The sequence below is a fragment of the Vidua chalybeata genome, chromosome 11 (assembly GCF_026979565.1).
Source record: "Vidua chalybeata isolate OUT-0048 chromosome 11, bVidCha1 merged haplotype, whole genome shotgun sequence".
Taxonomy (NCBI): Eukaryota; Metazoa; Chordata; class Aves; order Passeriformes; family Viduidae; genus Vidua; species Vidua chalybeata.
This window is the reverse complement of record NC_071540.1, coordinates 12,141,334-12,155,247: the sequence shown is the minus strand read 5'-3', so window position 1 is coordinate 12,155,247 and position 13,914 is coordinate 12,141,334. Positions and strand designations below refer to the sequence as shown.

Below are 13,914 nucleotides of genomic sequence, written 5' to 3'. Positions count from 1 at the left end.
CTTAGAAATAAAACAGTTACAGGTACAGAACTTTTAAAATAAGAAGAAGAATGTTTTAGAAAAACAGCAGTTGGAAGTCTTTAAGCCCTGTGTGTAACCATTTACTGTCATTAATGGTTTTAGGAACAGTAGCAGCACATTGTTTGCACTAAACCTCTCACCATTGCAAAGAGCCTTATTCCTCTTGCACCAATAATCAAGAAATCTTAAAATATTTAAGACAATTTCTGTACTTTCAGTGTCACAGGGATTTACAAAAAGCAGATGTACATTCAGAATTTAATTTTCACATTGTTGAGGTGCAGAGATCAGACTAGCACAGAATTACCAACACCAGCTGGGAAGAACAGGGGAAGAGACGGAGCAGACAGGAGACAGAACTTTTCTGACTCAGGCTTCTTTGGTCCCTCTCCTGAGTTTGGGTGTGCTGGCCGTTACCCCTCCCCAGCTGCACAGACAAAACAGGAAGCTAGAAACCTATTGAATTTCCAATCCCAAAAGCACGCTTAACACCGTGAACACAACATGGTTTGAAGTCTAAATCACCCAAATAATTTTCAGATTCAATTGGTAAACATGTAGATTTATTTCAGTCTGTGCACACAAATCCACCCCTTACAGCTCATGTGTTTAAATAACCTGTTAGCTGCTCACAAAAAAGGACAACACTAAGACCTTTACAAATCATGTCATTAATTCTATGAGATTATTTACCAGAATTTATTTTTGTCCTAATAAAGACTGCAGAGAATCCAATCTGAAAGAGCCTTCTAACCTATCTTAAGGAATTAGTAAACATACAAACACAAATGTACAAGGGGGGGGGGGGAAGAAAGAATGAAAGAAAACTTTGTTGATAACCCTTAAAAGAGAAAGCAGTGAGAATAACACAAAACAAATCCAACACAGGGCTTCAAGAAGCAGAGGGTAAACAAACAAAGGGAAGTCTCACAATAGGCAAGTGTAAAGAAAAAAGAGTTATGGAGAAGCCCAAGGGAAAAAAATGGAGTTATGGAAATCTGGTTACTTAACAGGAGAGCTATTACATTCAAACAATCCTACTGGGGGAGGAAAGACAATAAAGAAGTTGGCCAAGTCATGAGACCTTCACTGACCATAAAACATATGAAAGCACTCAAGACACAGAAACTAGGGCAGACTATGAAGGTAGAACACAAAAACTACCATAAGCAAATGGGGGCAAGATGCTAGACAAGACAGATGCAGCAAAACAGACCAAGAGAAGTAGTGCAATTCACATCAAATCCCTTCATGCCACTGAAAAGGCAGGTGTGCTAAATGCTTTTGCTTTAGTAAGGACAACGGAATAAACTCCTAATAAGATAACAGCAATACAGAGTAAAGAAAACTGGATTAAATAAAAGGTTAAAAAATGAAGGATTATGGGCCAATAAGTTCAACTTCACTTTTAGAAGTAGTATTAATAGTTTATTTGTTCCAGTAAGCATTTTAAAGGAGACAAAGAAACAAAACAAGTCAAGAACAAACCACGTCAAACACATTTTCTTTTACAATCAAAGGAGATCTTCTGGACAAATGGCATAGAAAGAAACTCAGCTTTGTTTTTACTTACTAAGACTTCTACCACTGCCATGCACAGAGAAGCCATGAGTCTTTAAAAATTTACTGGAGTCTTCTTCCCCACCTTGCTGAGATTAGGTTCACTACTGAGGGATCACAAAAATGAGTAGATTCTCTATATTCACAGTGTATAAGCTAAATAAAGATTGCAGACTTTCACTGCAATCTTCCATCAGGCATCTGTGTCATCCACTGTCAATGAGAACCAGAAGGTTGCTCATTTTGAATGTACATTTGCTACTGTGTGGAAACAGCCTCGTGTACAGAAGCTCCTGTTCAGCATTAAAACAATGCTGGCTCATCCCTTACTAAGCTGCTAACTACACTTCAACATAAGCTAACTGGGGAATATAATTAAATAATATCCAGAACTGCTTCTAAAGTACATTTTGCTTGCTACTTGCTGTATCAGAGTGCACATTTAAGACTAGCAATGCTTGCCCACCAGTTGTTCACTCCCCAGTGATGTCCTGGCACATGCACATGTGCAGCTGTGCACTCAGACAGATTTCTCCAGAGAAGGAAGGTCAATTACTATCAAATGTCTGAACACAAGCCCTGTGCCAGAATTACCCAAACTGTTTTATTATTCTAAGTTTATAAGCCCATAAACAAACATTTTCAGACAATAGGAGTTGCTATAAGGTACGAAGAAAGTGCAACATGACCTAGGTCTTATAAAATTACTACTGTGAAAACAGGATCAGCAATCAAGTCCTTTAAATAGCATGAGGAAAGACCTGAACGTTGACACAGACATCATGTGTGTTCTCAGGCAAGTCTGCCTCGCTTACAAGTTTTAAGAAGAATGACCAACTCTTCTGTTTTCCACTTCTATCATGACAGTTACCACTATCTCTTTCTGAACACAATGGTTACGAAAACATTTGTAAAAAGGGACAAAAACCACATGTGACTGTTTTTAATTCATTATTCTGCAGGTTTGCACAAGTTTATATATTTCTTGGGATGAAAGGGGAGAATTAAATCTTCGCAGGGAACGTAAAATAGTCAATAACCAATAGTTTTTCTTTTGTGCACTTAAAACCACGATTGATGAGAGTTCTTTTTGGTATACTATTCCACTAAAGTTCTATAATTGGATATTTAACTCCAGTTTCCTATTGCAAGCTATCAGTTCTCCAGAAACACTTCCTACAAGCTTAAACACCAATTTAAAAAAATGCCACAATCCCAAACTGAAACATAGCAATGTATTAGTTTATACTGAGTATGAGTGACTAGCAAGCCAAATATGGTACCGAAAAAGAATAAATTGTGAAAAAAAAAATTAAGGTAGCAGGGTAGGGTAGGGGGAAACATCCTTCTAGACCAAAGTTAGCAATACATGAAGCAGTACTGCAAGTTTAAATTTTCAGAAAGGGATGATTTACAACTCTCATTTTATGAAGCAGTTCACTTCTTTGATGGTTTTGTGCTGTTTCATGGCCATGTCAGATTATGCAAAAAAGGATAAAAATTAATTTTACTTTTGTCAATCATTTATGCCAAAGGCTGTTCTGTCATGCCAGTCACAGTTTCAATCGTTTTCTTTTGTTAAGCAAGTATACTTGAAATGTAGAAGAAAAAGAATCTTCTCAACAGTGGGAGCTCATCAATGAGTCTTTTCCAAATTCTAGTCTGGATAAGAATTCATTATCCTTTGTAGAAATACAGAAGAATAAAGAAGCTGCACTAGTTTAAGCAGTTTAAACAAAAGAATAATCCAGCATATCAAATGTTTACAACTGACACTGACTAAAATAAGAACACACTGGCTCTTGGGGTGTAACTACACTAAGGGTTTTTGAGCAACAACCACCCTCCCACACACCTTCACACACAAAGGGGGAGGGGAACTGAAAAGAGACTTCTTTTAACACAGATGATTTTGGCAATCATATTTACAGTGCACTAACACCTGTATATACACAACTGACAGAGTGGCAAGCTTTAGGACATGGGACAAAACAAGCAACCAGGACAGGAGCTGCAGGTGTTCACTATCAAATAAAAACATAACATGCAACTAAATAAACCCTTAGGCCACAGCCTGGTACGCATTTAAACTAGAACTGTTGTCTTAGTGTACATCCAGCTTCACACTGAAGTAATGAAATTCAATTTCAAATAAGGAAAGAACAGCTTTGAGATACATCGCTAAAAAGTTATGTAGAAGGTAGGTAAAGAATTCAACTTGTAACTGTAAGATTCAACAAGAATTAGTCATTCTGAGTTCAGTTACAAAACAGAAAATAACAACCGGAAGTGCTAAGCAGTGTTTATACCTGTGCCTTCTCCAGCTCTCCTGCTATTTCTGGTTGATATGAAGCATGTCTTTAAATGATAACTTTATAAAGCCTTTGGTTCAGTATTTAAGGATTATTCATTAATACTCATAACAGGTTAAAAAAAACCTGCTTCTTGCTTTAAAAGCCTCCAAGTTCTATGGGCTCCTCTTTGGTACCTTTTTTTAATCTGTGGCTATATCATTCAAGAAGACATAGTATTTCACTGCATAATAACCGTGCAGACAAAACAGAAGCTGCTGCCCTCCAGTTTGATGAAGCCTCATTTGTCATTCACTGTCAGATCAAAAGTAATCTCAGCACAACCCAGTAGTTCAGAGATATTAGTGTACAGCCTTTTGGAAACAGCACAGTACATGGGCACAGCAGGTACTATCACACAGTATGAGCAGCCATCTGACACTGCTGTTCTGAAGATGAACTGTCTTATCAGGTGTTAGAGTCTGCAAAGGGACTGCAGCCCTGCAACCCCAGAGCATTTCAGGTGTGTAGACATGAGACCTAAGAGAAGCCTGATCACTCCCAAACTGGTGTGCTGTGCCTGACCCACTGGAAGTAGACTGAGCATAAAGGTAATTGAGAAGATAAGGCAAATACTGAGTGAAGGGAACAAGGGAATTAATCATGTACTGTAATTGCCAGCAAGCCAGGTTTGCCTAGTTTCTTGCTATTGTGGGCCAATTTACCATGCACAACTCTTCCTTTGTGGGGCAAAACCAACAGACTCCATGAAAAGGCTCTCCACTTATTCAAATAGAATGAACCGAAATCCTCACCTAATTCACCTAACTCCTACATGGATGCCTTTACCACCAACTAACTTCTAACACGACCTTGCTCACAGCAACCTGCTGCTCTTTACAGAGACACTGCCAGTTCACTGCTCCAGTCCTGAAGCAAGCAGTAAGCAGAAACTAAAATTCCAAAATCAGAAGGTATTAAGTAGGGCTGTATCAAAGAAAACAGACTGGAGTGTGCAAGAAAATGGTTATTTTAGTTTACAGGAGAGTATGGTGACAAAGACCAGGGTCTTTGTGCAAACTGGTATAAAAGGAGAGCAGTAAGCCAAGGCAAGATGTCCGAGTGGGGAATAGTTACACAGTGGAAGGGAGACTGAAATGGGGGCACCCCCTTTCTGATTATCAAACAGAGCACAACACACAGATAGAGGACTGGTATCAATAATATCTGAACAAACTCGTTTGGGAACTCTTCACACTTCGACCAAATTACACTGTGCTTCTGCAGCTGGCCTGCATGACACAGGGCAAACCCTTCCACAGCAGGCACTCCTACCATATACTTAAGTCAGTATTTCAAACCACCAATTATTACAGCTTTTCACCAATATTTTATAATGCAGCTTAAGTGTGGACTTTAGATGCATTAAACTCAAAGGCTGTGTTCAGCAAAGAACTGTAATGAGCCAGAATGGCAATCTGAAACTGCCTTGTTTTCCCTCTGCTCACATGAATGTAGAATCAGAAACACCTTGAATTCACTTTGCTAGATTGATACAGTAAAAGGTAGAAACATGAATCAGCCAAATGAAAAAGAGGAGGCTGAAGCTGAGCACAAATACCATTTTTCTCAGCAAGGTTCAAACTGACATCCCAAAATACAGAGATGGTGATACTAGCATGCGTCATGACCATGCCACGTGTAACTTTGCATCCTTTTCCAGAGTCCTAAATGGCTTGTGTTTATTCCAGCAGGAGTGAAGGTATCACCACATACTGTACATCGGCCTAACTCCTGCCCCCAACACAAACAGCCTGGCAATTTGAAGGACAGCAGCATTTGCTCTCAAAAGACTAAACGTGACAAATTACACTGATGAAATACAGAGACTCGCGTCACTTAAAGAAGCTATGCAAAATACAAAATGTTGACAGAATTGATTAGTAGTTCTTTGGATTAAATAATGTATTTCCTTATGGCCTTGTTGTTTGAATACAGTTACCCAAATGACACTACTAAAGCCTTTTGTAATCAGTTACTGAATCTCCTCATCTTTTTCGTGTCCTTGACTTAGGGAACATCTTCTAGAAAGCATCTAAAGATACACATGAGTAGCTATACATCACTGCAGATATTATTACAGGCCATTATGCAGCCATCAAAGCAATGAATCATTGTCACTAACAGTTAATAAATGCAGCATGACTGGATTAGCAGTTTGTCATTCTGTCACACTTTCATTTTGGCTATGAAGATACAGAGGGCTACTCTGTAAAACAACTTCAGTTAAAAGGGGACAGCTTCTGCCCTAATCCAACTACATACAATCAGTCACAATTTCTTTCCCTCTAGCACAGAGCAAATACAGCCTCTCTGAAAGTATGTGTAAGTCATCCTTCCATTTTTCCCAAAAACCATTAAAAACATTAAAATATGGGATTAAAAAGACATTTCTCACAGTATTTGTTCCCAAAAAAAGCAGTGTTAGCAGCCACTAAAACAAAGATTCTCATGAACCCTCTCCATTAACCTGCTAAAAAAAAACCAGAAAACACCAGAAATATTCAACTCCATTCAAGAATTTTTTCTATATTAAAAATATTTCTCACTTTTAGAAGTGATGACTAATCTTCAAAGTGCAGCCTGAGAAGCCATTTTAAGCATGCAATTCCTTTTAATCTAAATATTAATATAAATAATATGATACTGCATTTCTAGTATTAATAAATTAGTTCTAAGTACTTGCTCATGTTTTTAATTAAAAACATCTTTCATGCAACCTCAAATGAAGTTTTTGTTTCTGCTTTAAAAAAACCCACCAAAATCACCACACAACACCAAATCAAACCACACACAGAATTCTATTTTCATGACTTTACTGCTGAAAGGTCATCGGTTTGTAGTCAGATCCCCAGAAAGCTCATTCTTCTCTCCTTCCACCAAACCTGCAGTGCTTCAGATTCAAATTCATCTTCCCTGAATGACTTTGAACAGTTCTACAGTTATTTAATGTTCTCTTTTGCCAGTATTTCACAAGAACACTCACAGATGGGTGTACTAAAGGTAGAAGAGAATGCTGGCTTCTTAATAAGCTTGCTCCTGCCTTGCAGTTTTACTTAGCCTTACTGATCATTTCACTCATCTTGAATTCCACTGTCATTCGAACCCACATGGCATGCCTGGACAAATGCAAGGACTTGGATGTTGTTTTACTGGTTGGGCTCTCTGCCAAGTCTGCTCCACACTTCCCTGGCCCACTAGGGCAGCTTGAGGCAACAACTCCCGTATTTACGTTATTGCTGTGAACAGCCAAACTGCTGCTTCCTATTGACCCAGGCCCATCTACTCGAATTTATTCTCTCTCATTCACAGCAACATTACTGAGCTGGCTACACTTCAGGTGGCATCTGACAAACTGCTTCCAGTTGGACAATACAGACCAAAGTAATGGGGCTGTCATGTTTTAAACAGAGGGCTACTTTTTACTTTGAGAAACAGCGAGCTTATTTCCAATTTTCAGAAATATGTAAGACAAAAGCACTAGCCCTAATGCTTTTGTACCCTGACCATCTCCCACATCCCAAATCTCAGGATTTGTTTTCATTTACACTCTGCCCACAATTCAGTTGAGAGGAAAGGGGACAGAGACTGATATGCAACTATGAATTCACAAACAAAATAAGTGACACTTTGTCAAACTGAGGACCTTTTTCAAATCCCTGCAATATATAGTGACTCACTAGCTAGTGACTCTCAATGCACTATGTAGTGATCAAAGAACCATACTGCCAAAATAGGAAAGTTATTAAATTAGATTAGCTGCAACTACAACTGCTTTGCAACACCACACAGAAGATTTTGATATTTTCCCTGAATAGTCTCATCCTGGTCAAGCTTCATTCAAATAAGCAAGATTTAATTTATCCAGAATACTGTGAAAAATCACAACATACTCAAACATGTCAGCTTGCCAGAATTACCATCTTAATCTCTTACACTTAATTGCCCGGCAATTCTTGACTCCACTGATACCACTTTAGTACACATGCTCCTTTGGTTCTTCCTCAGTGTTTCTCTAAGCTGTCTTGAAGTCACAAGACCCTCTGTTTTTGGTCAGATGCAGCTGTTTGGTTTTCCCTCCTCCCCCCTATCAGAAGATTATATAACCACAGCCTATATGACTGATTTGCATTGTGTCCCTCTGTGTCAATCTTTTACATGCAGATACCAGCATCCACCAGCTTGTAAAATAAAATGATAGCTCAATTTCCTGCAAGTGATGGTTTATCATTATATATGTAATACTCAGTTATCTAATAAATAAATATTTCTGTTATAGAGTGTAATTTATATCTAAGAGAAAAAAAAATAGATTCAAGTAACTTATCCATTCATTCCTTTGTTAGAGTTGCACCAGCTGATCCTATTCTTAACAACATGAGCACTCTTTTGTATAGCAAATGTTAACAGACCAGCACAGACAGCTGTATTGAGATGGATGGCTCAAATTATACATATTAACCACAGTTAGAATCTTGTACAAAGACTCTCTCTCCTACCCATTTATGTAGACAACCAAATCTAAACAGAAACAAAATATTTTAAAAATAATAAAACTTCAAGTGAACCACACACATGTGCAAGGTAGCCTGGTAAAAAGACTTTAAAAGCTGTCTCACAAGCTCCTCTTACCCAGCTAGGGAAAGCAAACTTTGCAACAATTCTGGACCACCTCTTTTGAACACAAAACCAAATTTCACCAATAGCAATCCTCAGTCAACTCACACCTTAAGTTCACACTCCTACCAGCATCCAGCCCTTAATTTTCCACTCAAATTATAAGACTACTGTCTCTTTTCTACCACAACTTGACTTTCTTAAGATTATTTATCTTAATCATGACCTCAGGGAAAAGAACAAAAAGTTCAACCAGGCTGCAAACTCTCATCAACAGCTTTGACTGTTTTCTTCTCTCTACCAACGATCCCTGACAGCAATACCAGTCACGAATACACATTTGGGAAGGGAAAAAGGCTATTTTACATATTAATGACGAAGGCAATACTATAAAGACAAGTATTGTTGTGGCGTTTCAGTACAAATCAGTGGTTTTAAGACTTCTGTGACATACATAAATAAAATAACACATACATAGTGCCAGTTTTTGCTACAAGAGAACTCTGCCTAGCTGAGGGAAAATCCAGCACCCATCATCACTTCAGAGCACTTGGTATGTGGGCAGGAGACAACTGCTGAGCAGCCCATGGACACTCACAGATAAAGGATTGACACAAAGACTTTCAAAATAAAAGATCAGGTATTACTCTGACAGTCACTACAGGAAAATGTGTGTTTCAGTTGTGATGTCCAGTAACAAACCAATAACCTACCAGCTCTAAGTGAAAGGAAAAAATCTCAGAGGAGAACAGGAGTAGAAGTTTGCAAATCAATGAAAGAGACAAATCCAGATATAGCATCCTTATGCAGAATGAGGCTTCAGCTCACAAAGATGTTTTGAACAGTCACTAAATTCATCACAGAACTGGGATGTTTTTTATACTCTTCAGAAGAAAAGTAGGAGATTTTATAAGATTCATTTGTAACAAGATTACCAAATATTATTACCTAACCAAATGTTAAGTCACAGGAAATATGAAGAACTCATTTTCAGCTTGTTTCATGATTTCCAATAAAATAAAATAAATACTATGAACCTGAAGTCCAAGGAGGGTAGTTTGATCCGTTCTTTTAAAGCACTCATATTGTGGGAAAGCAAATAAACAAGATCAGCCAGGGAAGATTATTTATATGGAAATATTAATTTCTCCTTCTCTACTTCAAAACCCAAGAACAAAAGGTAGAAGTTAGGGTGAAATTCATATTAATGTTTCACTGGGTAACAAAACATTAGCTCCTCTTTAGCTCTTAGAATACTTAATCAGAAATAATAGGAACATTTTAGGCAGGATGCTGAACAGCAGCATCAATAACTCATCTGCAACTCTTTATCTTCTGAATACTGAACAGTTTGCAGTCTCTAATTTTAAGTTAGTTCTGATTTCACATACCAATAAGAAATAGTTTTGCATGACATAGAACCCTATAAGATCCCAGATTCCCAGCTTAGTACTATATACTCCAAGTACAGCTTTTACCTTATAAGAACTCATTCTTTAAAAGAGAAGATGCACCCCTAAAATAAAACTTCAGATATTATCATAGCAACTCATATTTGCTTCCATTTTGAGAAGTTTGGCATTTAAAAAGTATAACATGTCCTCAGTGAAAACCTCAATGCAGTTTAAGTGCTCAATAAATTTTAGACAAATTTCCCAAAATTACATGGAATAGTATTGCAAAACTGGTGGTGGGGAAGGGAATCGGGGTATCATTACAAAAACACTCAAGCTAATTCAATTACTCAAGTGTCACATACTACATCCCAAAGGTCTGTTCATCAAAAAGACCAAACCAGGTGGCACATCAAACACTGTCACTGACAGTTGCATGCCAGTCTCCTTCAGCAGACTGTAGAGGACCTGAACATACTGTAATGCACATGCTGACTTAGACATTTCAAAGGCAGCTGATACAAGGTGGCACGATGCAATCGGATGCTACAGCAGCTACCCAAAATTTTGCAACAAAGAGCACACCAAAGAGATTTGGTTCACTTCAGAGTGATCCAGAGCATTGCCTTTGGGCACTGGAGGCTTGAATTTCTTGGTCATAAAAAGATGAATCTCATCAGTACCTAGAACTGTACCAAACGCTTTTAGTGCTTAACACTACAAAAACAAAGTGACAATCACTTGGTTCTTTGGGACAAGGACACTGAACAATCAGAGAAACAGAAAGCAAGAGTTTGCAGAAACTCTTGCTCAGTACCTAACATCCACTTAAAAGCAGCTGAAGGGTTTTTGAGAATCTTTAATTTAGCAATTACCTGAGCAAATTTTTACTCCACTCAAAAACTACTGGAAATGGGCTACCCCTTTTAATTTCAATCCAAGTATGCTGCAAATATTGCAGTATTACACTAGGGATTTCAAGCATCTTCACACATCTTCTTTCATGCATTCTCCTCTGCAGCAGGAGCTACAACTTTCAGATCAAGCAAATATGCACTAATGCAGAACAGAGGTCTTAAGTCCAGCCACTTAGCACAAAACTACGAATGCCAGTCCTGATATCCTGAAACCCACTGAAATTGTTCTGTGTAATAACTAAAGATCCCAGCTGATTTAATTTCTCTTACTGTTCTTTTAATATCATAAAAAGGGTAATTACTGCCTGGCACTACCACTTTCTTAGTAATTCAGATATCAAAAGTATTTCAAGGAAATGAAAGAATAGCTCACTTTTCCTTGCTGTTGATTACAAATACAGTTAAATATAAATATGTACCTGTATTATTTATATGTGTACATATATAAAAGAATAAAATCCTCACAACACTAGAGTAGTCTCAGTATAAAGGACGCTATTAACATAGATTTCCATGTTATTTGCACAATAACTTAGTACCAGACATTTCCTTCATCAGAATGCCAGTCTCAAACTTCTAGAGACAAAGCATGAAGGATCATAATGTGTTTTCGGTGTTCTCCATGATCATGGAAAATTTAGTATTATTTTTTTCAAATTAAGCAACTTTCCCTGTGACCTACATGTTTTATTATTAGCATACATTTTTTAAAAATACCCTTACGCTTACTTTGCAACACAACAGACACTACCAGCGGAGGAAGTGATATGGGATTATGAAATAGATGCTTTACGGAGCTCTAAGAACTTTTTTTTTTGTTTGTTTATCTAATGTATTTGGAAGAGGGGTAAGGGAAAAAATAGATTTCCAATATGGGACCTCTCATATGAATTCTAGTTCTTCATGTGTAAAATACACGGGCAGAATAAACAGATGAGCTCTGGCAATACTTTTAACAGAATACATGACAGCAGAGTCCTACTCTAACCCTTTCCCCCGGAGGCCACATCTGTGCACAGCAGGCAAGATCATCTCCAGAATTCTACAAAACAGTAAAATTACTTAAGTTTCAGATGCAGAATTTCTTACTGAGAGCTACTGCAAACAAACTAGTTCATGGTCCAAATATCACATTTTTAAATTTGACATAGGAATAGTTTTGACTTATCAAGCATGGAAAATTCTCTGTATTCAGAGTAACATCTGAACTGCTTGTTAAGGACTGCTACCCAAATACAAATATAACAGTGAGTTGATACCACACTAGTACTTCCAGTTTTCTGAGAAACTTGTTCTCTCATTCTCATTTATCATCGACAAAGGAACATAGTTTAGACAACCAGTTTTATGTCAAAATAATAGAAATGAGGGTGTCAAAATTATTTTTGTTGTCATTTGTTCACATGTTTTCCATTGTTTTCATACAGTACTGTAACGCACTTATCTAGATTGCAGAATTCAGGCCCCCTTCATAAAACACACCATCTGGTATTGTGCTGAGATGGAAAATAGACAAAGCCTTCCTTGACCTGAACGAATTTGCAAATTAAATCTGAGCATCAAGAAAGTTAGGGATTTTCTAAGAAGTTAATCCTGAGTGCTTTCACACAGACTGTATCAAACAATTTTTTTTCTAATTAACTTAGGCAGACAACCGAGTCAAACAACATGGCTGCATCATTTAGCCTGAATACAGCCGTGTTTCAGAGCTATCTTATCAGCTAACACTTAGACATAAGACAGCCCATTACCAACTAAAACTTATTTCAAGTATGTTAGAAAATACAGCACGCAGCCATCAAACTCGGTATGGCTAAACAAGGCACAGCTGGTCCTTATTGATTCTTCACGCCACAATTCACAGGGAGTACTTTGTTTTCTGCAGTTTCAAGAAATACGAGCATTTTAAAACAGGATTTTCAGGCGCCAGTACTACAAAACAAAGTAAAATGGAAGCGCTCCGAGATGTATGCGTGCATCTGTACACACGGACCCAGAGCCATCACATCTCGACACGCGGTGTTCGCCCGTGCACACGTACACAAAGTCCGCAGAACACACTGGAGTCGCTGGGATGTTCTATATACGGGGAACACTTCGCTTGAAACTTTTCATCACAAGTGCCCGAACATTGCCCTGCTCCGGCCCCGTTAACGCTTTGCTGCTCCCTGCCCTGTCCCTCACCGGCCCCATCGCGCTCCCCGGGCTCGGGGGGCGTGGGGCCACCAGATCCAAACCAGGGCCTTTTCCCCGCCGGCGCCACCGCGCCCGGGGCGGCTCCTCCCGTACGATGCGAGCTCTTGGGTTTCTTTCCCCAAAGAAAGTTGTTACGGTGGGGAGAGGCCCGGCCGACCGCCCCTGAGCCCCCGCGTCCCGCGGGAGGAACGGGAGCGGCGCCGGGAAGCGGCCGCGGCCTGAGAGACGGACGGACGGCGCCGCTCCCCCCGGGCTGCCGCCTCCCGCAGCGGCGGGGCCGGCGCAGTCCCCGCTGCCCTCCCCGCCTCGTTCGGAGGAAAACAGGAACCCGACCGACCGCCCCCCGGCCCCGGGGCGCACCTGCGGGCCCCAGCGGCGGCCCGGGGCCGGGCTGCCCGTCCTCGCCGAAGATCAGCCTGAAGTCGAACTCGTCGGTGGCGCCGCAGTTTGCCGTAGTCATGGGTTTGGCCGGCGAGGAGCAGCGAGACCCCGTCGCCCCTCAGGGCCGCGCCGGGTCCTGCCGAGCTGCGCTCGCCCCTCAGGACCGCCGCATAACACCGGGCGGCGGAGGGGCCGGAGGCGGGGCGGCGGCGCGAGCGGCAGCTGCGGCCCCAGCGCGAGCTCCGGTGCCCGGGCGCTTCTGTCACTCGGGGGGGGGCGGGCGCCTACTCCGGGCTGCGGCTGGACCCGCCCCCGCGCCGCGCCCCGGGCAGCGCCCCCCGCCCCGGCCCGCCCCGCCGGGCCCTCCCCCCGACCCCGGCCCTCCCCCGTCCGTCCGTGCGTCCTCCGTCCGTCCCTCCCGCGGTGACGTCACGGCACCGACAGCGGCCCGTGACCGCCGCCCGCGCCACCGAGGGA

General features: G+C 40.6%; 1 protein-coding gene across 3 annotated transcripts in view; it reads right to left on the bottom strand.

Annotated features, from left to right (window-relative positions):
• NFATC3 (nuclear factor of activated T cells 3) overlaps positions 1-13,683 on the bottom strand; it is a 64,310-nt gene extending 50,627 nt beyond the window's left edge. For all 3 annotated transcript variants that reach the window (XM_053952688.1, XM_053952689.1, XM_053952690.1), the window contains exon 1: positions 13,417-13,683. In XM_053952688.1, the coding sequence (XP_053808663.1) occupies positions 13,417-13,516 (100 nt within the window). In that variant the 5' untranslated portion in view covers positions 13,517-13,683. The remainder of the gene's footprint in view (positions 1-13,416) is intronic.
• Positions 13,684-13,914: the final 231 nt, after the last annotated feature.